General features: G+C 37.7%; 1 protein-coding gene across 2 annotated transcripts; it reads right to left on the bottom strand.

Moving 5' to 3' along the window:
* Nucleotides 1-561: 561 nt before the first annotated feature.
* Nucleotides 562-25,753, bottom strand: LOC144647463 (uncharacterized). Of its 2 annotated transcripts, none has more exons than XM_078507267.1 (14): nt 25,687-25,753; nt 25,458-25,551; nt 21,479-21,530; nt 11,193-11,633; nt 9,504-9,709; nt 8,566-8,727; nt 7,734-7,809; nt 6,881-6,947; nt 6,437-6,500; nt 3,968-4,236; nt 2,788-2,960; nt 2,194-2,286; nt 1,968-2,065; nt 562-1,085 (listed from the first exon to the last, which is right to left on the bottom strand). In XM_078507267.1, the coding sequence occupies exons 1-14, from the start codon at nt 25,746-25,748 to the stop codon at nt 1,038-1,040; spliced, it is 1,905 nt and encodes a 634-aa protein (XP_078363393.1). In that variant the 5' UTR covers nt 25,749-25,753; the 3' UTR covers nt 562-1,037. The 2 variants fall into 2 exon arrangements, with proteins under 2 accessions (XP_078363393.1, XP_078363394.1); XM_078507268.1 differs by lacking the exons at nt 21,479-21,530; nt 25,458-25,551; nt 25,687-25,753 and adding exons at nt 12,683-12,734; nt 13,589-13,682; nt 13,820-13,911.
* Between the last annotated feature and the right edge of the window lie 1,781 nt (nt 25,754-27,534).

The raw sequence follows: 27,534 nt of genomic DNA, 5'->3' as shown, positions 1-27,534 counted from the left end.
GCCAAGGTTTGCAGGATAAATACCTGTTTATTGATCTCCATTGTAGTTAAAAACTAAAACTGAATTAAAGAGATACAATACATTTTAAAAACTAACACTACTTATACACGCTACTATACTACCACTGTTATAAAAGTTATTATTATAATTATTTTGACATTAATTCATGCTTGAATGTGATAAATGAGGCAGACCGCTTGGTCCGGCACATGTTCCTGTTGGTGCATGCTTCAGTGTTATTGGTCGTCATCGGCCTCAGGTTATAGCCATGGGTGTGACCTCCACACAAAGAGTGGATCGGGTGGTTACTATTATGTAAATCTTGGATATAGACATATGTGATTAATATCAAGAAGCGTAATAAACCAATCCCTCAACTCTCCCACCCCGTATCGAGCTCTACGAAAAAAACAGCTTTCTTAACATGCACAGTTGCAATTTATCCTGGAATCTCTCTTCTCTCGCCTGGGTTAAACCCCTCTATAGGGTAAGGAAGGACTGGAATAGAATCATACTCAAACTATCTTTAATTACAACATAAAAGTGAAATTGGCAAACGTATGAGGGTGTTATATGCATTTTTATTCAAGTGATTAAACAATTTTTACCAAAAGTGATGTTATTCTTTCCAAGTGAACAATAAGTTATCATTTTACTAATACAAAAAAGCTAGAAGATAGTTACATCACTGAACTTGAACGTAAACTAGAGGATTAAATCAGAGATTTCGTATCTGAGTTAATAGGTCACTTAATTGACCATAACAACATCTGAATCTCAATTCAACCATTTTTAACACTATACAAACACTGTTAATGTAGGATTGGTTGAATGAGTGCAGATCAAACTTCTGTTTGGCTCATGCAATGACGGTTCTTTCCCGCGTGTCTTTTCGCTGCTTCTTTTGATTTGACTTTTTGTTATCCGACTACTTTTCTCAGAACACTAGTTTTACTGAAATAAATATCGCACTTTTCTGATAAAATAATTTTTACTTCTTTAATATAACTAGTACTATTTTAAAGCATAATGTATTTTTAGTTCACTGCAACCTCTGCATTACAAGCTTGCCGTATGCTTGATTCCTGTAAAATAAATAAATAAATAATAACATATCAATATCACAGCGAGTATAACCAACGACTTATTGACCATTCACTCAGCAAATTTAAGCATGTACCATGTAGTCTTGTTGAGGCTAGTAGTTGTCACGTTTTATAGATATTCTAGCAATACTTTTTCCAAATCGTGCTGAGTAACAAGCTGGTTGCAGTGCCACTGCAAAGAAAATTGCAGCGGAAATCGCTCCCAAAAAATTGCCCCAAAATTGTCTGTATAAATGGGCCTTAATAACAAATCAGATCAAAGACTTTTGTAAGATGATCACATTTGAGATTTTTTGTAGGCAATTGTCAAGTGCAAATCTAACAAAATGACCAACATGAATACAATGCTAGACATTATAAAAAAAAGAAATTCAATAAAACACTGTTCCAGTTCTTATGGACAGAGGAGCCATGTTGTCCATTAGTGCCAGCATTTCACTCCCGTTTCCGTGGTATGATGTGACTAGCAGTATGGCTACTCCTTCTGGAAAGGATGCTAGTCAATCAAAGTTACCTCCCCCCCCCACCCCTGAAAATTGCTGGTGGACACTTACACTCATGGGCCCAGTTGTTCAATGGGCGGATAGCGCTATCCACCGCATAAATTTACTATCCAGTGGATAACGAAATAGGTTTGTATGAGAGTTATCCACAGGATAGTGATTTATCCGGTGGATAGCGTTATCCACCCTTTGAACAACCGGGGCCTATGTGGAGAGAAGCATTGTGAGAGTCAAGTGTCTTAAGCCCAAAAATGACAATGACCCCAGTCCAGGGCATTCAATCCAGAGTACAAAGTGCCAACCATAAGGCAATAACAGGCCATCACTAGTGGTATTAATGAAATGTTAGATTACTTACCCATGCATTCAGCACAGAAGTCACAGAGTACATTTCAGGCATTCGCTGAAGTCTGGAGGAGAGCTGCTTCTGAACTTTCTGGAGAAAAGGGTTGGCATCTACAACAGGAAAAGTATGATTGGCAAAATTTTAAACCTTGTATTGGAAATGATACATTTTTGTATCAATTTTTAATGGCTGCAAACGAGCAATGCCCTTCATTGTAAGTGTAAAACATAAAACATACTGTAGTTCGCAGTCTTGCACTCTGGACTGGAGTATGGATAGTTCTGTGGAACGCTAATTTCTATTGGTGGAACTGCTGGTAGATTCAGGTCATCTGCAATGCAAATAAAATACCGTCGGCTGTTAAAATTCCACATGGGAAAAGTTCCATTATTTCATTATTATTTTACCAGTCCAGTTTCCAGTCTACTCGTCTACAACTTCTTAACTTAAGCTTTCCAGCATTTAAAAAGTAAAGCTGAAAAGAACTTTCATCACCAAAGAAGAATATGGCTGCAATAACTGTCAGAATCCTCATTGGTCTAGACCTATACTGGATGATTATTGACTCATTAAATCAACTATATTGATAAAAGTGGTCAATGATATGTATAGTGGATAAACTGTTACAGCAAGGATTCAAAAAGTGTGACTTTCACTTTTATTTTATTTACTTTTTTTCTGTAGATTTAATCCAATCAGAAGTTAACTGGAAGCTGTTCATGCTTTTCATTATATAATGACTGCACAAAAGAATGTGAATTAATTAAACATGGACACACGTTTGGGCTCCTTGCTGTAACTTTTTGATTTATTTGAAGAAATTATTCCTTACTTATTGAGCACTGAAGAAGTGTATTACTCTGTATTACTCCTGCACTGGCTCCTGACTTCACTTGAAATCGACTGCATAATCTAGCTAGCTCCCCTTGCAATACATGAGGCACAGTACACTTCTTTTGACTGTTATCATCCAGTTTGATCTTCTTAGCTGGAGGAGGTAAAGGTCTAAAGAAAAGACACTGGGCATTAAGCTTACTTCTTTCTGCTATCTTATTAACGACAAAAAAATATCATAAATCTACTATACCGTGAATGATCTAAGAAAAACCTGGGCGTCTATTAAATTTTAGTGGTCATAGGGGGGAGTTAAATAGATACGAGGTGTTTACCGGTATAAGAGAGAGGTGTTTATTTCATTTTAACTGTAAAAAGAGGCATAGGTTGCTCACAGAAAATGATAGAAAATAGAGTTTGTGAGTAGGAGACTAATCTAATATGTGCTAATGTTAAGCCCAGAGATGGGGTTCATAGTTCGATGTCAGTCTTCATCGTCATCAGGGTCAACCATGTTGGCATCGTTTGCCTCTTTGATGTCCGAGTCAAGTAAGAAACAAAATTGCCTGACTTTACTATGTGGAGCGTTTCCCTGTTTTTTTAAGGTGATTCTTGGGGGGGGGGGGGTGTTGATTAGAGAGGGTATCTAATACAAACTTAACACCTCAAAGGAGGCGTTTATTAGATATGAGGCGTTTTATACCAACTTGTTTTTAAGTGAAATTTCTCATGGACCTCATGAAACAAGCAAAAGATGTCTTTGAATCAGATTGGAATTCAGATGGAAACAGACTTCTAATAAAGTAAAATCGCTTTTATGCAGACATCAAAGGGTCAGAGCTGAGTTCTGTATTATGGAGGAAGAGATTATAAAAATCCTGGTTTCTCCAGGACCAAGAGATAACATAATGAAATGATGTCTATTTATCGTGGCAACTATAGGGAGAGGTTTGACTGTATTCTAAATTTTTGTAATTTTAGATTCTTCGATTTTAGTTCTTAGTTGTATTACCGGTATATATTAGAGGGTTTTTCAGTTTTTTACTGTCATGTGTCTACCCTTGTTGAATAAAGTTGATTATTACATTATTATTATTATTATTATTATTATTATTATTATTATTATTATTATTATTATTATTATTATTTACTTTTACAAATGCCAATGCTCAACTTACAGTATAGGTGGTCCTTCCATGGCTTGCAGCGGTGGTGAAAATGTCCTCTGTAAAGTGTGACTCAACATAGGTGACTTGGCATGCTTTGTAACAGCATCATATAAAGGTTTATAAATTGCCTGGGGAAGGGTAGACACCATAGAGGGAGCTGGCTGTGCTGCTGAACCAGCAGTAGTTATTGTCGTTGTTGTTATGGCTGATGTGGCAGCAATACTAGATGTAGTGTTGCCTGATGGTGTGGGAGGTGCTGGCGGTGTGGGTACAGATAGCTAAAAGAATACAATGAAACTGCATTACATAACATTGTACATAAACACTGTTTGTATTGTGTTACAGGGCAACTGAAATAAAACCAACTGGGCCCACACTCCTAGGCCCTGAGAGGTCCAAAACTTATTACAATATTCGTTTTCAAACATAGTTTAAAAACAAGCAGCTCAGCTTCATATCAAGTTAATAACACAAGAAAAAAGCCTTGATACCAGGAAATATGTATGCCAAGTTTACATAAAACATAATAATAATAATAAAAACTTTATTTATCCTGAAGGGCCAATCAGTGATCATTAGATCACTGGTATAAACTGGCGATCAGCATTAAGTATAAAATACATCTATTCTTAAAGTTGTAGAAGATTTATATATATACATATTAAAAATTGACATTATTCTGGAGTTTATGTATCAAATTTCAAGCATTTAAAAAGAAGAGCAAAGAGTAACAAGCAAAAAAAAATTGAACCTAATTTACAGTACATATATGATTTATACGGTCCTGTTACATAAAATACTTAAAAATGTGTGTCTTAAACTTAGATAGAGTGTTTAATTCTCTCATTTCCCTTGGTAATCCCTTCCATTCTCGTGCAGCGTCACACTTGAAAGTAGACTGACCCAGTGTTGAGTCTTTGAGTGTTCTACCGTGAATATCTGATCTCTTAACAAGATATCCCTCTAACTGGTGCGGACAGTTAACATTGTGTACGATCTTAAACACCAAAAGAAGCTTCAAAAACCTCCGTCTACTGTCTAAGGATAGCAGATATAGCCTGTTTCGCATATCCTGTGAGCATGTTCTGCGATTCGCAGCAAGAATAATACGCATGGCCTGATTCTGTAATCTCTCTAAGCGTCGTGAATTACTCTTTCCACAAACACCCCATATGATACACCCATAATCTAGGATGGGTAGTATAGTTTGTTTATAAATGTTTAGAAGCACTCGTTGGCTAAGAAAGGGCGCGATCCTGTTTAACATTTTGAGCTTAGGATAAATTATTTGAAGGTGTATATATTTGAAGGTGTATATATAATACATATATTTGAAGGTGTACAAATACACCCCCGATTTGGAAGCTCAAATTTTGGGAAAAAAATGTACAGACAATAAAGTTTGAAGTTCAAGTGAAGCTCTATTGGTAAACAAACAAGGGCAAACAAGCACGGTTTCAAAACACTGACACGGAGGTTGTTGCAATGTTTACTATAAATTAAGTCTTACAAAAGCAAAACTTCACTTGTCATACCTCCTTTTTAGTTTGAGTTCACAATATCTTAAACTTGGATGCTCTCTTGATATCATTATTTCGAGATTATCACTTCTAGACACTCCTGAAACACTTGAAATTCGTACGAATCGTACGCGAACGATGAATGCTTAGTAGCCAAGCTTTGAATGGGGCATTAAAAACAAACATGGCGACATTTTCTTAGGAAGAAACCACGTACATTTTCAAGATTCTTGGAAACTGTTACCCGCAGCAGGATAAAAACTTCATGCAGAATAAGAGTTTGATAATCCAGCAGATGCATTTGCTGTGAAGGTCAATAAAAAAGTGAAGCAGCGGGCAGCCATTTGCCTTGTGATTACTTGCGTTTTTCTTGGTGCTTTCTTGCACGCGACGGAAAGACATGCTTTGAAGTGACCGCCAAGCTTCACTGCAAACAGCTTTGCAGATGAACCAAAAGGCAGTGACTAACAACAAAGTTTTCAGGTTGTTATATGTTTATTCAATGATGTCTTGAGAGGTTTTTTATGAATATTAATTAGGCCTTTGAGAACTCCAACCAGAGATGTTTCCGTAAATAAGCCGCACCCCTGATTTTTGACTTGAATTTAGAGGAAAAAAGTGCGGCTTATACATGGATCTTTACGGTAACACTCAGTTATTTTTTACACAGCATAAAATGACTTGTAAGACTGTTGATATGGGGTGTTAGTCCATTGTACATTACCCCTGAAGCAAAAAAGCCACTATAATTATACACCTGGGTGGAGATCAGGGGGGTACTAACTTCGAAAATAAACATAGCATGGGGACACTGGTGTGGCTTATTCATTCTTTTCAGTTCTAATGCTAAATAAATAAATGAATAAATAATAAAATATTAAATTCATTAATAATAAATAAAATGTAATGTTCATCAAAATTAAAACAAGTATTATGCAGATAAAAAAATTATACTCACTGGTTTTATATTGATGAGCTTTTTTAGCACATTTCCACTGTTTTCCAAAGCTTGCAAAGGAAGTCTGATGACACACAATGAAAGGAATTAAGCTGGAGTAAGCAACAATCTTTTACTACTTACACTGTATTGACCAGTGCAAGTTTAAACAATGAAACAGAAATCCAATAATGAAGCTGTAGAACACCATACCAATGACATGCACTATCTGTAATTGTTTTTTTAAGTTCACAATTTGCCAATCTGCAGCCCAGTCTATCATCCTCGCCTGATATGCCACCAAAGCATGCCAAAAAGGTGCGATTAGGTACATAATGATAACCATACACTCTTCACTTTATACCTATCTCTCTTGTGCTCATCATGAGAATGAAATATTTCAACCTTTAAAATATAACAACTTCTATAAATTTCATTGCAGCAGTATCTGTGCATATCACCTACCTTTTTGCTGGGTTTGTCAGGATATCATACAGATGTTTCAGTTTGTACAGATCCCTGCTGCTATGCTCTGCAACAAGCGACAAATACATCAAGTATTACTGTCATTTTTACAGCATTTTCCACCCTTGTTTCCTTTTTCTTCACATGAAAAAAATATTTTGTTAGAAAAAAGAGCTCAATCAACTAGGGGTGGTGAATGGTCCTTTCAAAAATGCGTGTCTCGCAAAATTTTAGCCAAATTTCAGGGGTCTCGTCGTCTCGATTTTTCTTTGACGCCTTCTCGGAGTCTCGATTTCTTTTGCAAGGCTAAAAACGTCTCGGGCTCGCAGAAAAGATATCAGTCTCGCCGTCTCGCATTTACCATTCAACACCCCTTCAACTGCAAGAACAGTGTTGCTTAATTAATTAAAAATGCATTGATTGGTTCCAGAAAGTATTCATACCCAAACCACAGAAAATCATTGGTAATTCTGAGGGGGTGAAGAGGGGGGGGGGGGGGGCTCAAATGCCAAAATTTTAACGTAAAGTATGAAGTTAAACTGGAATTTCTGGAGTGGGAGGGGTTTCAAGCCAAAAAAAATCTTCCGTGGGGGGAGGTATAAATATTTCTGGAACAAAACATTTACTTCTAAAACTATTACAAGTTCAAATTTCTACATTTAGGATGGTGATATTAAAATGAATCAACTAAAGCAGAATTCAAATTGAAGTTTTCAGCAGCAAAAGCAACATTAAAATTCAATAAACTCATTACATAACTTTTACTAGCGTCCTTTAAAATGTCATAACAGAGACACACATGTTCTTCTGGTTTCATAATAAGCTTTGAGTGCCTGGATTGATAACTACCAACCTTTGTCTCTCATATCTCTGTTCATCTTGTTTATCATCCTTGTGAGTGGTTCAACGTAGGGTTTCAGTTCATTAAGCTGTATCAAAGATCAAAGAATTTCACATTAGATTTCACACTGACCTATTATGAATCAAAATGGTATGTTTCAGGATTGAGATGTGATTAGTCACATACCTCCAAACAATTCATTAATTTGCATCTTCATAGAAACACAACAAGACAAAAACGATCAATTAATTGGACATTATTTCTTGTTATCTTGTTTTCTACTCTTGGTGGGAGGGACCACAACTACATACATTTCTTCTAAGACATGTTCTAGCATGAGTTTTTGAATGTGTTACCTTTTTTATTGCCTTATACTAGTAGTTTGAAACAGACTTCGAGGGTAAAAAGTTTTGAATTCACTGTTTTTCAAATAAGTATTTTAATTATTTATAATAATATTATTATCTGGTAAATTTCTGGGAGTGGGCAGAGACAGTTACAAATGTGAATCTAACAAACTGGCAAGCCATCGAAGCTACCTTTACTGCACCACCCTGGAATCATTGCTTGCACTTAGTTCAAGTGTAAATCAAATAGCGAAGTGTGTGATGTCTAAAAATAGAATGCAAATGAATATAGCCCCCACGAAGCTCAGATTAACCATCGGCATGTTCTGAGAGAAATAGAAGGAATCTAGGCGAAGTTTTCATTTTATGAAAGTGTTTTAGGAACATCGGCTGTTTTAGAAAGTGTTTTAGGAAAATCGTCCGCCATTTCGGTTTGTTTGTCTGAGTCTTGTCTGAGTCGTGACGTCACTCGCGTGCTTCGCTATCGAGGCACACACCTTGTCCAAATAAGCTTGTTCCTCAGCAGGGTTCAATGGCGCAGGGCTGGCAGCTGGTGCCCCTACAGAGGCTGGGTTTAGTACAGAAGCTGGTGACTGAACACTCATGGTGCCAGGGGTAGGAACTGAGGTGCAGGCAGCTGGTGACGCTGCTACATAATGCTACAAAAATCATATGAATCAGTGTTAACAATGGATTTAATAAAGAAAATCTGTTGTTATTATTTATTATTATTTGTCTATATTTTTTCCCACAAATTGATGTGGTTTAGGCGAAAAATTATAGACAAATGTATGGGAAATTAAAAAAACCTTACTGAACACTTTCTAGCCCAGCTACATCCTGCACCTTGGCAAATAAAAACTTTTGCCAAGTATCTTAACTTTACAATTTACAAGTTGTCCAGAATTCGATTTTTTTCAAAGATATTTGCCGTCAGATTCCCATACAAACACTATAATTTCTACCCGCTTTGCCTACTTGTCAAGATGGCGTCGAAAACCATGATAAGGCCTATTCAAATATAATTACCTCTTGTTAAGCCCTGTGACAAACATACGTTTAGCATGACCCCAAAGGATATCAGTTCCTCAACACCACACATACCCTGCCCTACCCTGCCCCACCCCACCCAACTACCAACAAATAACAAATAGAAAAGCCTACAAATAACATAACTAGGTAAGCCTTGACAAGGAAACCCCACAGAAAACAAAAGAGAGGAAGACTAAAGAGCACACAAAGGAGAAGATTAGATGAGGTCGCTATACGGACAGGACTACATTGGGGATAACTGGAGAAAGAGGCACAGAACAGAAACTGTTAGAGGACTCTCATAGAGCCTTTGCTCCAGGACTCAGGAGCTAAGGGAAAAGAATGTTCCAACAACATACAGGTTAACTTATCTATCAAAAAACAAAACTGCTGAAAATCTTACCTGGGGGGAGGGTGAAGGATGCATGGCTGGTGAAGGAACAAACGGAGCTGGTGACGGGGCGACAGTGGCTTGGCTTGTAAGAGATGAATGTTGGGCAGATGATGGAGTAGGTGCTCGCATTGAACTGGATGGCATACTAGCTGGTCCAGGAGCTGGCGAGGGGACATGGGGCATTCTCACTTGAACAGCGTGTTTGGCTTGCTGTACTGTAAATTATATCAGCAAACATTTATTAATGAAAACATTCTGGACACAGACAAACAACTTAACTTTGAATCAGATTGTTTGGAGTTAAAGTTCAGTGTTTTTCATATCAACAGATGTCTGTAATGAGCAGGTAAATTAATGAGAAAACTTACATCTTGAGCTTTAAGCAGGGATCAAAAAGAGCGATTGTTAATAATAATAATAATAATAATAATAATAATAATAATAATAATAATAATAACAACTTTATTAACGTGTCAAATCTGTAGTAGCTGAGGGGAAAAGTCCCCTCTACTAATTGTGGACACCTAACCTGCCTAACTAAAAACGTAATTAATATATATAAAATAGAAAATATTTATATACATTTAAAAAAAAAAAAAACCTAAGTACAAATATATTAAAATTCTGTTTCTTTAACTATATTAAAATATAAAAATTAAAATTATGTTTAAGCTCAAGGTTACTGGTATCAGCGCTTTACTTCTGTCTCTGTAGGGTGAAGTGACTACCATGTACCTCCCTGATAGAAGGACACTCGTCCATCACAGGTTACACCCCAGTGTTTTGATACGTTTCTTGAAAAATAAATAACTTGCCGCATCAAATTACAATTGTTACTTTTTAACGTAATTTTCCAAATTTTCGAAATTAAAGACCCGCAAAAATTTATCTTTTATGCTTTTAAAATATTTTTTGGCCAAATTGTGAAAATTAAGTCCCACAAAATATGTCTGTTCCATTTTTGCACAACTAAGTTCCAGGATAAATAAGTAACAGTAAGGTATTTATATTCATGGCTGGAGAGAGTCAATGTGATGGTCAAATGTCTTGCTCAAGAACTCCAGCCAGGCCTTGAACTTAGGGCTTGTTTATATGGAGGAGAGTTGTCCCTGGAAGGAGGGTCACCCTCCATACCGAGTCACCCCGGGCGAAAGAGCTTTTCATACATTTCTTTATAAATAGCTGCGAACTGTTTATATTCATGAGAAATTGCAAAGTTGGCTCGGGGGGCAGGGTGACCCTGGGTGGAGGGTCACTCGCTTTAAAGGTAGGGTGACCCTGGGGAGCGAGCCAACTTATTCCATATAAACAGTTTGGTTATTTTTGCCTCACCTACCAGGGATAAGTTGACACATACGGAGCATGCGCAAATGCTGCAATCGGCCAAAACAACATCGAAGTCTTCGTCAATGTTTCAGCGTTCCTGATTTTAGAAAAGGCCGCCATAATAGCTATTTCAAAATAACTCTCGCCAGTCTTTTGAACCGACAGGGCCAAGTTTTGGCTCGGTCAACAGGGACATTTTTCTCATATAAACGCTCGGTAAAAGATAGCGTGGGGGGGAGGGTAACTCTCCTACCAGGGACAACTCTACTCCATATAAACAGGCCCTTAGACCTCTTGATCTGGAATCCATTGTATATCATGTAACTTGCACAGAGTTTGAGTGTAGTGTATTACAAACATTATACAACAAACCTTGATGTGCAACTTGCTGGGGTGCCATGGGAGATGCCACCTGGCTGGGGGGTATATGAGCCTGTGACTGCGTCATCTGGTGATGTGCTGGGCCCTGATTCTGGGATGCACTGAGAGCTTGTTGTGTCATCAAAGATTGAGTTGACAGTTGATGCTGTTGTTGTTGTTGTTGCTGCTGCTGCTGCTGTTGTTGAGCACGAATGTGCTGGGTGAGAATCTGTTGCTGTGTTAGCCCTGATTTATCGTAGCCGAAGACCTGCTGCTGTTGCATTTGTGTCTGTGACACCTGTGACAGCGGTACCTGTTGGAGATTACTTTGTCCTCCCATAGCGCTGACAGTCTGTTGCTTGTTAATCTGAGGAGAAGAGAATTGTGGTCTCATACCGGGCTGTTGATTCATGTTAGCTGCTGGTGTTTGTTGCTGTCCTGGAGCAGAAGGCCCTTAGAATAATAAAGTCAACACTTTAGCAAAGTTATTCAAAAAGGCTAAAGTTGTTCATAAGATTAGGAAAGAGTTTGTAGTTCATACTTAAGGAAATACTCTGGAAGAAAGAAAACTCATGGTTATACATGCAGGGACATAGAACTAGTGTGAGCTATTGATATAGTGATTCTGCAAGCAAAGAGAATTTACATTTCAATACTCACAATAAACTAGTGAGTGTTTATACAACTTAAATAAAATGTGTCAGCATTTCAACAGCACATACATCACAGGGTTACAGTTATATGGTGACCTAGAACTGCCATAAGGATTTTTGCTTTCTATAAACATCAACATTTTTACTTAAAGAATAAGTAAATAATAATTAAATAATTAAAAAGTCAAAATCCATATGGCAGTTCTAGGCCACCATGCATTCGGACTAAGCAATGTAATGTACAGATTCTGGGAATTTATGGGCAACTGATCCAAGGGTTAGTTATACCGCTGTCATTTCTCATTGACACATGGTGGTACTCTGAAAGAAGAATCTCTCTTCACATTGAACAGCACAATACTGAATGTAACCCAGCCAAGAAGTTCTTAGCAGGATTTGACCAAACATACGGGTTTGAAATTCTGTGTTTACCGTGTGGTGAATGGAACAGTATTTTCTGGTTGGCGCTCACATTCCAAGTTTTGGTCGAATGAAAAGCGCCCTTGACTATATGGACACATTCAGTTCTGGCTTGAAAAAACTGGGCCTGAGCAGAATGGTCGAATGGAATGTTTTTTTCCAGTTGTTTCAATTTTCCAGACAATTTTTGGACAACCTCACAAGGTTGTCCTAAAATTCTGGATTTTTAGTCTGGGGAGAAAAATCTATGGTTAGCTTCCAAAATGAAGTTATGCTATATTCCTACAGCGGCACCAGCACCAGCACCAATTTCCAATCGGTCCATTTTTTTTTTAAAAAGGCTCACGTCTGACTTGCATTGGACCTGAACAGTTTCAATAATTTAATTTTTATTCCTACAGTGTATTTCCAGCAAAGATTATTACTTACTAATGTCCCGAATATAGACCAGAAGACGAGCAACATATGCAAGGTAGTCAACCTAAGAGGAAATGTTATGTAAATAAGCTACTCTCTAATAGCATGAGTCAGTGCTATCACCACTGAATTACAGTTAGATGGTACACTCCATGATCAGATCACCCCAGTCACTCTCAACCAAGGTCAGATCGCTCAAAACTGAAGTGACTTCGCTCCAAACATAAGTCAGGGCTCGAAATAAACTTGAATTCCAATTTGCCGATAGGGCAAGTAACTCTCAAACTTTGTTTGCCCGGGCACTTTCCCCCGTTGCCCAGACTCTCAAACTTATTAATAATTCATGAAATTAAGTTAATTGATGTTTTGACAGGGCCCTTGCCCGTCGGGCAAGTGTGCATGAAAAGTCACTTGCTCGACAGGAAAATCTACTTGTCCCGGACGACCGGACGGGGGTTTTGGTGAGCCCTGATAAGTGACTTTGCAATCTGACTTTTTTGATGGAGCGATCTTATTTTGGTAGGGAGTGATCTGACTAGGAGCTTGTAAATGACTCATGATCTTTGAATTGTCATTGACAAAGTTTTCTCATATCTTTCAACAGCTTGAGTCGTTTAGCTACAGGAATTCGTGGTCTTGCGTTTCTGTAACGCTTATTTAATTATAGCCCACTAAGAGATATTATAAGTTTAACAGTGTAATTAAAAGGTTAAAACATTTAAACCACAAGGAGCAAAAGGAACGTTCCATTAGATAAAATTCTCTGTAGATGTAGCTTGGGGCTTTTTTAATTATGCGAAACTGAAAGCGTTTCATGTACGTGCGTATAAAGTTGAACGGCGTAGCGAAACACTATCACACAGAACGTAAAGCTTGAAGTTTTCGAAGAATCAAATAGGGATAGCAAAATACACTAACCCTTGTTTTAGCCTTGGAATACACTTGATTTTCCATTTCGCCGGGGTTTTTCATCATAACGTTTGGATTCCCTGATCGTCTTACTGCTTCCTCGCTGAAAACGGAAGTCCGTACGATGTGTAAAAACAGAAAGGTTAAACCTTATACATTAAAGATAATTCAGGCTGCTAAGAATAAGAGAAAAAGTCCTTGTTAAGTACGTATTCTACACGATTAAGTTTGAATACTTACATTTGAGAAATAACTTTTTGGCGGAAAGCTGGAGAGCGCCAATCTTCGTTCGCCGCCATATTGATGTTGTGTGATGTCTTTTTCGTTCCGAGACTTCCTCGGATGTAGCAATTTTAACCAATCAAATCAACTTCCTGTTCGTCGCGCACGTAAGAGCTGTAACAAATTGATGTCAGGGAATGTGCGTAGGAGTGCGCTTAAAGCTGCATGGAGCATTTCCGAGTTTTCTATTGCCTCTCTGCTGCTACAAAACGAGCCTTGATGCAAAAATGTTTGAGGCGTCTGTATTAGGCGTTCAAAGGGGAAGGAGAAGGGGAGTTTGAGCGCGAAGCGCGAGGTGCGAGAAAAAATAAACAAAAGAAAGAAACGAGGGGTTTGTGAGATCCCCCGCACCCCCTCCATTCACCTCGAGCAGGCGAAAGATACGCTTAATTTGCATAGAAACTTATTTTCATACGAAAGTGTTTGTACAAGACCTCGTTTTCAAAAGAATTATAAGTACAAAAACCAGCTACGATTCGTTGAAATGAGTAGTAATTCAGAAAAAAATATTTCAAACCCAAAGCAGGTTTTTCCGGCTCGTTGGAAGTTTCTTCTCAGTTGGATTTGTTTGTCAGTGGGACGAATCAGACTCAGAAAGAGAATCGATAGCGAATACTGCGTCAAATTTGAGAATAACGCGAAAAGGTCGTTATCATTATCCCTAGTTTGTCAGTCATCCCAATCCCAAGTTTGTCAGATTATTTCTTACTTCTATAAAATTAAGAAGTGTGAACCGTAGAAAACCGGGATTCCATGGCCAGTATTGGACATGTCTCCTGACTGTTGCTGACTATTTTGACACCTTCTGCAGTTTCTTCATGTATGAGTTGACTGAGTTGCGATGGCTATATTGAAAGCTATAACAGAGGGTGTAAAGGGCTTAACTGATTAGCGTATAACAACGATATTTTACTATCGTAACCGTATAAGTAACAAAATATGAACCGACTAACGTATGAAAGGAAGTAGACCGTTTGGTGTATGCGGTACTTAGCAGATTTTAACGGCCACAATTTGGAAAATTTCTAGGACGAATAAGAATATTTTTTAGACAGAAAGGTAAATTTAAATTTATTGAACAATCCTGATCGTACTGACAAGCTCCAAGCCTCCGCTTTGCCTGTGGTTTTAGTTATCAGTAGGCTATTCTCAAAATGATACCAACTGCAGTTGTTAACAGGCGTAAAATCGCTCAAATCAACTAACTAATTAATCTCCTTTTTTGCTGTTTACTCTGTTAGGGAAGGTGTATGTGGCCCGTCTGAATTTGAAAGCTTGCATTTCGTATAAAGAGCAGGAGATTCTCAGGTTTAAAAAAAAAGGCAATTATGATGTTTTTTCGCCAGCTGAAAACGACGTGACTAATTTAGGCACAGAGAAGGAGTTTCTCAGACACGACCAATAAAACGACTGGATTCTGAACAAGTTAGACTACGAGTAGGTAGTCCCTTTTTTTCGAAGAGTCCGTCGAGCGTGAAGCGAAAAAATAAATTACCGCGCTGGGGGAGGTGGCGAGGGGAGGCGAGAAGCGAAAAAAATAGCGACTACCCGCAAAGCCACAGGGCTAAGTACACAGAGAAGGAGTTTCTCACGCTCAATTAAAACGACGGGACTCTGAACTAAGTACACAGAGCAGGAGTTTCTTGGCATTTTAAATCAGAGCCGTTAGAATTAATTTATTTTTTTTGACAGATTGAAGGAGCAGGAGTTTCTCGGGCATTTCATTAAGAAAATGTAAACTGTTTTATTAATCCTCGACCGATGAAAACTTCTCTACGACAAATGGTCACAAATCGTTTTCCAACTAATCAAAAATTCTCGATCGCTAAAAATATTTCTTCGCAGACTGGAAATCTTAACCGATCATCTTTTTCGAGATACAGTCCAAAATAATGGTCCGTCCAGATCAAACTTCAATACCTCGAAATATTTGATCAGTAAAGACTTTCAGTTGGCCATGTTGGCGCAGAAATATGTTTAACGATCGAGAATTGAGAACTAATTTTGCTATCAGAGAAATTTTCATCGATCGAGAATTAAAATAGTTTAAATTTCTTTTAATGAAATGACCTGAGGGTTGGAGAAACTCCTGCTCTTGTGTACTTAGCCTTGAAAGAACTAAAAAAACCGAGCCAATGAAGATTAAGCATACGATCCATGCAGTACCAAAGGCCAGTTAAATAATTTATGAGAGATGCTGACAGTTTAAGATGGCTTCCGCTGAAAGTTCGAGCAATAAGTGCAAAAATTATTTACCAAAAATCTACTCAAAGAAGGTAACGTTTTGTATACTATTTGAAACATCTCACTGTAATTCATTTATATAAGTGACCCCCGGTTAAATTCTAAAGCATTCTCCAGAAACTTAATGTCAAACCTTGTAAAAATGCTTAAAATGCATGTTGTTTTTGTTTTAAACTGATGCAAAACGTCCGTTTTAACTAAAATATGGATAACTTCAAATTTATTTATCTCTCGCGGGGTCAGCTTGAGGGCTAAAGTTTTGATAAGTTCTTCTTAAAACTGTAAACATGCTTTGAGTGTTTTTTTGGTATCTTTATTTTTGCCTTTATTGCTCGAATGTTCAGCGGAAACCGTCTTTATAATAAATCTCTTGCCATAACTGAGTACTAGTGAAATAATTTTTTTTCTTGCTTTTGATCAGCCTCTGTTTTGCCTTTATTTCTTTCTTTATGTTTGCATGTTTACAGAGGGGATAGTTCTGCTTAAAAGCAAAACATAAGTGCATAAGGAGGCTCTCAGTAGCTGTTGCCTTGGAGTGAAACTTTCGAAGACAAATATTCGATCAAAAGGCAACCTCTCATTTTCGTCCTACCACAAAAATATAACACTTAGTTTTATTCTATATAAGCTACCACAGCGATGTTTAACCTTTAAAGATGACTGATTTTCTCGACCTATGTTCAGAAACTTTGCACCCGTTTATTTATAATATGAAGTTTCGTAGTTTGAGAACCTAATAACGAAGTTTCAAAAAAAATCCTCAAGTTGTAAAACAATAAACTTTTCGTAGGCCACTGCAGCTTAATTGAGGCCTTATATGTGACACTAGTTGTCACTAAAGAGAAGATAAAAAAATAAATTTTTGCGGAGGATTTTGTGCATACAAACATACATAACTGTAAAGGATTCACTTCATACGTTACTGAAAGTGAAGTTGCACATCATATCATACATACGTGACGTGCTTATAGGATAAACAAAAAATATATACTCCTGTATGTTTACATAACTCTTTAATACATCAAAAATACAATAAAATACAATATTTTAGAGAAGGGAATAAATACGTTTTTAATACATGGAAATATTAAATAATTAGATAAATAAATAAATAAATTGAAAGCTGTCAGCATTGTAGACTTGCTCCAAGTCGACCTCGTATAAATCGTTAAGCGAGCGCCAAAAAAAAAAAACATAAAAAAAAAACATTAACAAAGCGAACGTTTTTCAGCATAGCACGCCCCCGTCACCCGATTCCGAGATAAATCACTGAGAGCTTGTCGTGGAAGCAAAGATGGAACCAGCAGTTAATGTTGTCCTGTGAGGTATGAGGTTGTCCAATGAGTTGGATGTGATCTATCACAAGAGACCTATTGTTAAGCTGTCGTTCATATGGACAGCTGGTTGATCCTGTTATTACGATCCGTTGGACAGAATTCTGTCCTCGTATGGTGCTGACTGTCTGTTACTTGTTCAGTCATCCTCAGAAGTGTTAGCCTGGCCTGCCACTGGGAATACTGTCAAAGCAAAATAAAATTTAAATCTAAGTAGAAGACATGGAAACACCACGTAGGGGAATTGAATTGAATTAGGAACCAGCTCCTAATTCCAACAATATCTTCTGACATTGCTGTCTCTCCATAACATCACCTAGTCAAGCTCCCACCGAAAGTGTGGACATGGCAGGGCTGCGTTAATATATATTCTGAAGATGCTGTGCTGGACTGTTGTCATCCAACGACTGTTGCATTGGATAGATGGACGACTCATACCTAGTGGAGTCTCTTTTGAGAAGAAAAGTAGGATACAGGGAATTATGGAAAGGAGCCAGATCACAGAAGAAGCCTCCTTCCTACCTCACGTCTTACAATTTTCTCAAATGAGACAACTGCAGATGAGACAGGGTAGATCACACTTGCAGCATGGGATGGCTGCTATACTTTTAAGCCTGGGCCAAACAAGGACGATGAGAGTTGATGAGAGTTTGAACTCTTGCCCTTGTTTGGCCAGAAACTATCCCTTAGTCTCCTTGACTCTCAACTGCTCTCATTGACTTTGAAAATGCTAAAAAAAAATTTATGAAAGTTGATGAGAGATTTCTTTCCTTTGCCCCGAGTTGGTGATAGTTGATGAGAGTTGATGAAAACTCTTATGAGATAGAACTCACATCAACTCTCATCATCATTTGGCTTTAGGACACCCACTTTTCATATTCTGGCTAGCAGTCTGCCTGCATCCCAATGAGAAGCATGCTAGCACAGTGGCCATTGCTTTACTAAACTCAATTAACTTCAAACTGGATCATCTCTGATTATCACAATTTTGACAATTACTTTACTCAGTTTTTTTTTGTAACTGCTGCTTACGAGTGTTTCAAAAATACGTATTCTACTTACATATTTCTTGAAGTTCGTCCAGAGATTCTCTAATAGCAATAAGGTAATCAGCCTAAAATAAAAAGGTAACAAACAATAAGATTATGAGCTCAAACTTTCTGTGTGGTAATAGTTGATGACTTTAAAAGCTGAATTAACTATGACCTCATAAACATCAAAAGCGAATTACTATTTTAAATCATTTTCCTTCAAATAATGATTTCCAATTATTTCTCTACATTTGAACTACGGTGTAGTAGAAACTTTGTGCTTTAACAAAATCGCACACATAGTGTACATGTTGCAATGTAATACTATCAGCTGTGTATTCACACTCATTACTTAATTTTTTTGACATTTTTAACCTGAGTATTTGGGGAATGTCCTTCTTTATTTAGTCTTTTTGGGAATTAAATCATCCAGAAATATTTATGAAGTTCCTCTGAAACTTTGGTGAAAATGAGAAAATGCCACCACTGACAACCTTGAGCCACTTTAAACTAATTGCTGATAGTGTACAATAGCTCAGCCAATCAGAATTTGCATTAGTACACCAGTAGAACAGAAATGTCCAGGATTGAATGCTTATGAGATGCATGTTCCTTATGACATGCATTACAAAGTGTCCTCATTGATAAAAAGTTTACCAAAACACACCAAATTCTGTCAAATATGAAGTTCCGGTAATATGGAAATTCCAAATAACAAAGTCAAACATGAAGTACTTATTAAACAATACTCCCGTTCAATCCTGGACATACATGTAAGTGTGACTTTATGAGCAGACAGGTGGACACAATAGTCAACTGGCCTTCCAATATAAACTCTCTCAATTTAATACTCTCAGAATTGTATGTCACCAACCAGTGATATCAACACTGTGTTCACTGCTCAATAGCTATTTACTATCATACCAGTTGTTTTATAAAAACAATACATGTAAATCACTCTATCAACATATTACCAAATCCAAATTATTTAGCCAAAAGCTTTTTAAAAGTTTGTCTATAAAACTTAAAGAGCTATGACACTGACAGTACATATTTAAAAACATGGGTTACTTCTTGGTGTTTTTCTCTCTTAGAACACTATTATCTTAAAGCGGCCTTCACATGACAAACTATTGGCCAATTCGTGTTGGCAAACTCAAGTTAATGGTGTGAACGACCCAACAACAGCAAACAAGTTGGCCAACTGTTGGTGACAAAATAGAACTTGTCTCTATTCTCACCAACAGTTTGCCAACTTGTTTGCCGACTGTTGTTGTGTCGTTCACACACACCAACTTGAGTTTGCCAACATGAGTTTGTCAACTTTAGTTTGTCGTGTGAAGGCCGCTTAAGGCTTCCTTCTTGAAAGTAATTCTGTATAGCCCCTTTAATACAAATCATGCAGCATTCATGCTGTCATGTCAACTCCGTAAATGTTAGATAATTCAAGACATGGTAATCTGTGGTTCTGTTTTAAAGTCACTTTGCAAACTTGCAAATATTATTTAAAGAGAAAATAAATTTCCTATTTGAGAAATGTCTGTGTTGGTGAAGATTGGCCTTCAGATTCCAGTTGTACGAAGAGTGGACAAATGTGATCCAATCACTACCCAGTGGAAAAATGTTTACAATTACCAACTGTGTTATTCACTGGCAAGCGATTTACTTATTTTGGGTGGATAACATTATCTATCCTTCGAAAAACTTGAACTTGGTGAAAACAAAGTCTTGTCCTCGGTGTCCACAGTGTCCACGGTGATGTATAGCATCACGCAGAATTAAATGTAAAATATGAAATCCCTTTGTAAATAATTTTCAAAACATGCCTGAAATACACTAACCTTTGATTCAGCACTGTTGAAAACTTCACTTTCGATTTCACCAGGGTTAAGACTTGCAATAACTTCTGGATTATTTGATCTTTTTGACATTTCCTCACTGAAGTGAAAGATGGAAGTGGAAGTACAATATGTGTCAGAATAAAGGATATCACTTATAAATCACTAAACAAATATTAAATCACTAATAAAACCAGCTACAGGGTTCCTACACTTTTTTTAGGCCAAAAATTCAAGGACTTTCCAGGACCCTTTTTTGGCAGTCTTCTCATTGCCTTGAAGCCTTTTACGTTCAATAAAAAAAATCAAGGACCGAAAACCAATTTTAAGTACCGGTACTTTCAAGGCCTTGAAATCACACTCCTAAAATTCAAGGGTTTTCAAAATGCGTACAAAACCTGCAGCTAGCACAGTCCTGGGTAGCACAGTACTTACATTTGAGAAATATATCTTTGGCGTAAGGCTGTGGAATGCCAATCTTCATTCGTTGCTGTGTTGGTGTTCTCAGGATGTTCTTGCTCAGCTTCTTGTTGCTGATGTTGAAAGTGGTGTACAGGCCCTAGGATTTGTCAACTCAAAGTTAAATTTTATACATTAATTTATTTAACACAACCATTGTGGTCCCACAAGGACTATTAGCACAAAAGGGTAAGGTTTCGGGATTATTATTATAAAATAAGTTCCTTTATGAATTCTCAATTATTGTCCTAAGCTCACAAGGTTCCAACTACTAATTAGACAAGTCAAGCATCAGTTTTCACCAGCCATTCTACTTGACAATGTTATCTTCAGTTGGTAAAATAATTTACTACAGTAATTATTATAGTACTATTCACCTCATTGATAATTGCCCATAATCCATATCAATCAATGTAAAGTAATTAAGAAATAATCTTTGAATTCTTTATTATACTCTACACTGATATCAATTAATAACAATTGATGCCAATAATTGGCACAATTTGCTATGTTGACTATTCCCTCGTAGAAAACTTAGTTATTTCCATTCATTTATTTGATACTTATCAGTAGCAATTGACAACAACACTGATTGGCTGATACTAATCTGTATCAGTTTACTAACAACATTTTTAGGCCAGGTTTGCACCATACAAACAATTTTCACTACAACTGTTTATTTTTCTAATTTAGATTACAAAATGTACTTACTTATGTCCCGAATATACACCAAAAGACGAGCAACGTATGCCAAGTAATCAATCTAAAGAAGAAATGTTATGTAAATTAGCACCTCTGTCAAAACCTCATGCATCTTTCTTCTTTCTTAGCAGGCTTTTAGCCAGGTGGGGGTCCAGGAGTCCTATGGACGGCCACTTTTTAGAGAAAATTAATACGAATAATTGTAAACAGAGGTTTTTAGCAAATTTGGAAATCTTTAGATACCTTTGCAACTGCAAAAAAACACCTTGCATGCTCCTCAGGCCCTCCTATGGGGACAAAGTCAGTCCTTATAAAAACTTTGGACTCCCACACAGTGTAAGGGTTACATAATATTTTTGAACATGTCATATGAAGCAATAGTTGCAACTGAAGACAATGTTTTTGGGAAAGGCAATGAAAATGTAGCAGAACAAACGTTATTGTTAATTACTCTGTATGGTTATATAATTCCTTGGTCAAGTCCATAGATAGGCAAGTTTTTTGGTCTTATTTACATGTCAGAAATTTTTTTGGCATGGCTTGGGTAAAAATGGTACAGTGTACACCTGACCGAACTAAAATCTGTTTGGCTGGGCAAAATAACCGGTAACTGTCTGAAAAATATTTTGAGCCCTTATTATAACAATCTGAAACAAAGGAAAATAAAAATAAAACTGGTTTGAAAAATTTGAAGCCAAAAATAAATTTGGATCACTCACACACACACACATATATATGGTGTGCATTGCATGCAGTGTGATCCTTTTAGTGCTCCACTGTGCGCAATGAAGCTTCGTGTTGAGTGTAAAAATCCCATTTTTGTAATTCACAATATTTTACTGTCCATGCAGCCTTTTATATTTGCGGTAAAGTATGGCAAAAGTAGGCTACTAAGGTTTATAAGTTTGTTTGTTATATATACAAGCTTAAAAACTTTGAGCAGCAATAGAAGAGGCTGTTTTATCTTGAATCTCGAGTATCGAAAATGAACTTCTTCTGGCACGCCACAGTGAGATTCTGAGTGAGTGCACACAAAAAATGAATGAACAATACTGACTGGTGCACGTGTTTATAACACAAGAACAGAAGGGCCATTGTGTAGCGCAGCGTGCCAGCATCACACAAAGAAAAAACCTAAAATCCAAACTTCCTAAAAATCAAATACGCCTAAAAATACACTAACCCTTGATATAGCGTAAGAATAAAAATAAACTTCACTTCCAATTTCGACAGGGCTTTTGGATAATTAACTCATTGCTTTTCACCGTTTCTTTGATCGCACAACGCTAGCGGCACAATGCATACAGTATGCACAGGTAATTTGCCTGACGAATCACACATTTGATTCTTGCGTTTTGTTCGGCGCAGTTGTAGAATCATACGAATTATTACTTATGATTCTTCACAATAGTAGAATATGTCATTGTATTCGGAAATAATTTTGTTGTGTGTAGAATCAAACACTAACGATCCAGTGTATTTCACAGGTCTGTGGAATCAAGCGGGAATCACACGTATTATTACTTATCATTCTCCACAAAAGAAGAATACATCGCCGTTGTATTCAGAAAATAATAATTGTGTATCCTGTAAAATAGTTAAAATAAATCCAGTTGTATCCCGATAATTCGAACCTTCCGCTATCTCAAATCTTTTCAATTCCCCTCCAGGTCATTTTCCTACTACGTTTAACCATCGATAACTTTATCTTCCGTATACCGGTAATTCCAACCTTCTCGATTTCCTCTGAAGGCTTGAATTGTCTGTAGAATCAAGCGGGATGACAAAATCGACCAGCTGCAGTTTTACAGAGAATAAATTTCGGTTTAAGCTACTAAACATGCAAGCAGTAATTTAAATAAAACGTGGAATACTTCGCGAAACAGAGCGAAAGCTGCTGCATGCCTAATTATACATTCTAATTTTTTTCAACCTACCGCATGCATTTGACTTTCCAATGAATTATATGCCTGATTCTTCAGGTGGTTTGTCAAATGAATATTTATCCCAATGCTCGATTCGACAGATGAATGTTTGATTCTATTAAAGGAAGACAACCCGCCCAATGCTGCTTGTCGGCAGCGTTTGCGCGACGAAAGTCAGCAGTGGAAAGCTCCTTTTATTACTAGTCGCACTTTACCCCCATATATCAATAAAATAATCAGAACTCCTTCGCCGGTCCTTAGTCTGTTACCTTCACTGTCTACCTGCACTTCGAGTCCACAATACTTACACCAGGAAATTGAGCCAGCACTGCAGTAATCCGTAAAATGCGGTAATTTTCATTCGTGCCTACGAGACCGGGAAATATTAAAATGCGATGGCTTCAACTAAATCAGTGACTTATTACACAGGTATGTAGAATCAAACAACAGGCTAAAATATCTATATATTATAGAATTATTCTTCGAGGCAATCCTATGCGGAATCACACGATTTATTTCCTAAGTTTACAACCATGCGTAGAATCGTTTGGATTTGATTCAGCCAAATTGTGTACGCAATATCATTCACGCAACTGATAGAAGGATACCTTTACGCACCTATTAATGCTCAGAGGAAATTTCTGATTTGTTTATATATGCACGCATGCTCAGTGATGTCATGGACAGCATAAATGGTACCACAAGTGTTGCAGGTTTGTAGTCCTTATAACTCACAGGAACTTCACTGTTAACCATCGAAGATTAATATATGCACCAGACGAGTACACTACTCAGGAGACCCATGCCCACTGCTGCAGCTTATGCCGAAACAGTGGCTCGCTCAAAGCAGGGGTAACTTTTAGCAGTTTTATACCGCCATTTAGCGTCATTTTGAAACATTAACAATTTTTTCTAGCATAAAAGACGCTACGCAGTTTTCAACTATTAGTAACTTTTTATGTAACATACTTACCTACTTTGTGACTCAGCAAAGAAAGCCACTAAATGTTTTATTAAAAAAAAAACATTCAAGCTTATGCAATAATAATGGCTATTTGATTCTTCGAATTCACCGTATGATTCTACACGAGATTTCGCACATGATTCTTCACATTGTTTCTCGAAAATGTTTGATTCCTCGCATGAACAAAATAATATTTCACGTGTGATTCCACAAATGAACATTTGATTCTTCGAATATGCCGCATTCAAGCGCTTGATTCTTCAGCTGATTTCTGTGAAATCATACGCGTTTGATTCAACAGTGGATATTGAAACAACTGTAGAATCAATTGTGGAATATATCGATTGATTCATCAGGCAAATTACCTGTGATGTGCGTAGGAAAACAATGTAAATAACATTATTAACAGAGATTTTAGCCAGCCAAGAGCAAAATAAATGTTCCGTTTCAAGAAATTCTCTGTAGATATAGCTTTGGAATCAATGATGCGAAACTTAAAGCGTTTTCCCAGCGATTTTGTATAATTAAAATGTCAGTAGCACATGTCTGTAACTTTTTAGTAGCGTTGCGTTACCGGTACAGATTACGAGTATCATGCCGATCGCACAGAAAGTAAAAGTTTGAAAATTATTAATCGGGCGGGGCCTGGCCCGTTCATTCTGTGTCGTTTTTTGTTTTTCGGTTCGATCCCCCCCGCCCGCCCTCTTCTTCCGTCCCTTTCGCTCCTCCCCTCTCTCTCTCCCCGGTCACCCCCCTCCCTGCCCCCCCTCCACTTCCCCCGCGCCCCCCCCCCTTCTTCCTCCTCTTCCTCTCCTCGCTCCAGTGGCCTTGTCTCTCTTTTTTTGCGTGATTTGGCTTTCTTATGCTGGTTTGGGTTTTTTTTTCATTCGGAATATTATTTGCATGCGTGCGGCTTTCCCGGCAGTGGTTTAGCAGATGATGTGGTGGAATTCATGTCACGTTCACTCCGTCTCGCAAACACGACTTGTGTGTTTCTCAGTGACTGCTTTTTAGATCGCGCGCGCGCCAAAGCACTGGGGTCAGTGGTCACACCGATCTGCGCAGTTCTTGTTTAAGTAGGCATATAAAACACACTAACCCTTGTTTTAGCCTTGGAATACACTTGACTTTCCATTTCGACGGGGTTTTTCATCATAACGTTTGGATTCCTTGTTCTTTGTACCGCTTCCTCGCTAAAAATAAAACAAAGTCCGTAAAAAAGGAAGGTTTAAAAAACTTTATAAGCTAATTATAACGATAGTTCAGGTAGATGAGGATAAAAAAAAACAGTTCTTGACAACTGCGCACTTTTTACAATGGGTACTTACATTTGAGAAATAACTTTTTGCCGGAAAGCTGTAGAGCGCCAATCTTCATTCGCCGCCGCCATGTTGATGTCGTACTACCGGTAAGGATTGGTGAAGACTATTTATGGTGTCGGGCCGAGGCTTTCTCGGCGAATCTACGGGGGTCGTATGGAATGGTAAACGCTGGAACGGACTTGTACAACGAGGAGGACAAATCTGAGACTCGATTCGCACCAACATGGTATGACTTCTGAATTCTTCTGAATTCGACTGAAGATTTGGATCATTGCCTCTTAACATGTATGTTTTTTATCAGCACAGAATTAAGTACACCCTCTCTCTTGGCCTAACGTTCGGTGGCGGTTTCATTCGTAGTTATATGCGCGCGGTGCGCTTAGTTCGTACTTAAACGGTTTACATTTATTTTGCGTTTTTCCCTTAATTATGTCCTGTCTGTAACTGCGCTTACATCGTAGGTGGCTCCTTCTAAAATGTTCTGCAATTGGTGTTGGATTTAATGGAGACGAAGCCAATTAGATATTTACAGGAGCGTCAATCGTGTTTATGGTCTGTCCCCTTAGAATAGGCATACCCGCCAAATGTTATCAAAAAATGTTATCAAAATCATCATCAGAGTATAATGCAAGAAAATGAGTCCATAACTTCTGCAGGAGTCAATGTTAACATGACGAAAACCAACGAAACTGAGAAGTAGAACGCCATAAGGACTACTGATTAATGGAAAGAGCTCCTTTTAACTGGAGGGTTGAAGTCCCCGTATGTTCAGTAGAACTTGATAATTAACAGAGACATTACCCTTCGCAATGTAAGAAAAAGTTGAAAAGTAAAGTGTAAAGACGAGCCAAAAACTTAAGGGATCTGTTGGTCCACAACAACGTCCCTCAAGACACTCCACTGCAACAACCGGGCACCTCTCCCTGCAAGCGAACTATCAGTCGTACCTGTCCAGAGATAAATCACTCAACGTCAATTACATCACCAGGAGGACTTATTAAGACCACAGGGCATTTTACGTGCACTACAGACAATATCATCTACTGCATCTCTTGCCGTAAATGCTCTGAATCAGTCTACATTGGCGAGACAGGATGCAGATTGGCCGATCGCTTCAGGGAGCATCGCCTCGATGTGCTTCACAATAAGGGAGACTTGCCTGTGGCGCAACACTTGAATCGCCCAGGCCATTCAGTTCTAGACATGCATGTCGCGGTGTTAAAATCAGGCTTGGTCAACAAGGAAATTCGTCAGCGCGAGGAGATGAGACTGCAACGAAGTCAGCAACGAATGACCCGACGCCGGCTTTTCAAGAGGGCATCAATTGAAACAGAGGTCTCGTTTCATTTAGTAGCGTAGCAACGAATGACCCGACGACAGAAACAGGATAGAAGTGTTAACCGGATTAAGTCTGGAATGTAGCCGCGAAAGTTCGATACGAACAGGATTCCCTAAACGGAGAATACAAGATAAAAAAAATAGTACCATTGATGCCTTACTATCGTAAAAAAGCAACCGTTAAACTGCTACAATAGATAATATAAATAAATAAGAAACAAGGGAACTGCAATATTCTCAGATCTAAACCTTACACAGATTGAAAGTTGAGCGGCTTGAATAGATTGATACTCTCCGTGAATCGTTCTTTTTTCCAATTAAAAAGAAAATTTCGCCTTAGAAAATGGGAGTTAACCAATTGATTGCACAAGCTAAGCGTATCAAACATAAATGATATAATTGGTATTTTTAGAAAAAAAAATGTCGAAGCACAAAAATAGGTAACTGTTTTTGTACGCTTTTTTTATACGGTTCTATGTGGATTTCGAATTGACTTATAAATTGTAAGACGTTCTA

Source organism: Oculina patagonica, chromosome 3, assembly GCF_052425735.1.
Source record: "Oculina patagonica isolate OP01 chromosome 3, crgOcupat, whole genome shotgun sequence".
NCBI classification, from domain to species: Eukaryota; Metazoa; Cnidaria; class Anthozoa; order Scleractinia; family Oculinidae; genus Oculina; species Oculina patagonica.
The sequence above is the reverse complement of the archived record's forward strand: the minus strand, read 5'-3'. Positions and strand labels throughout refer to the sequence as shown.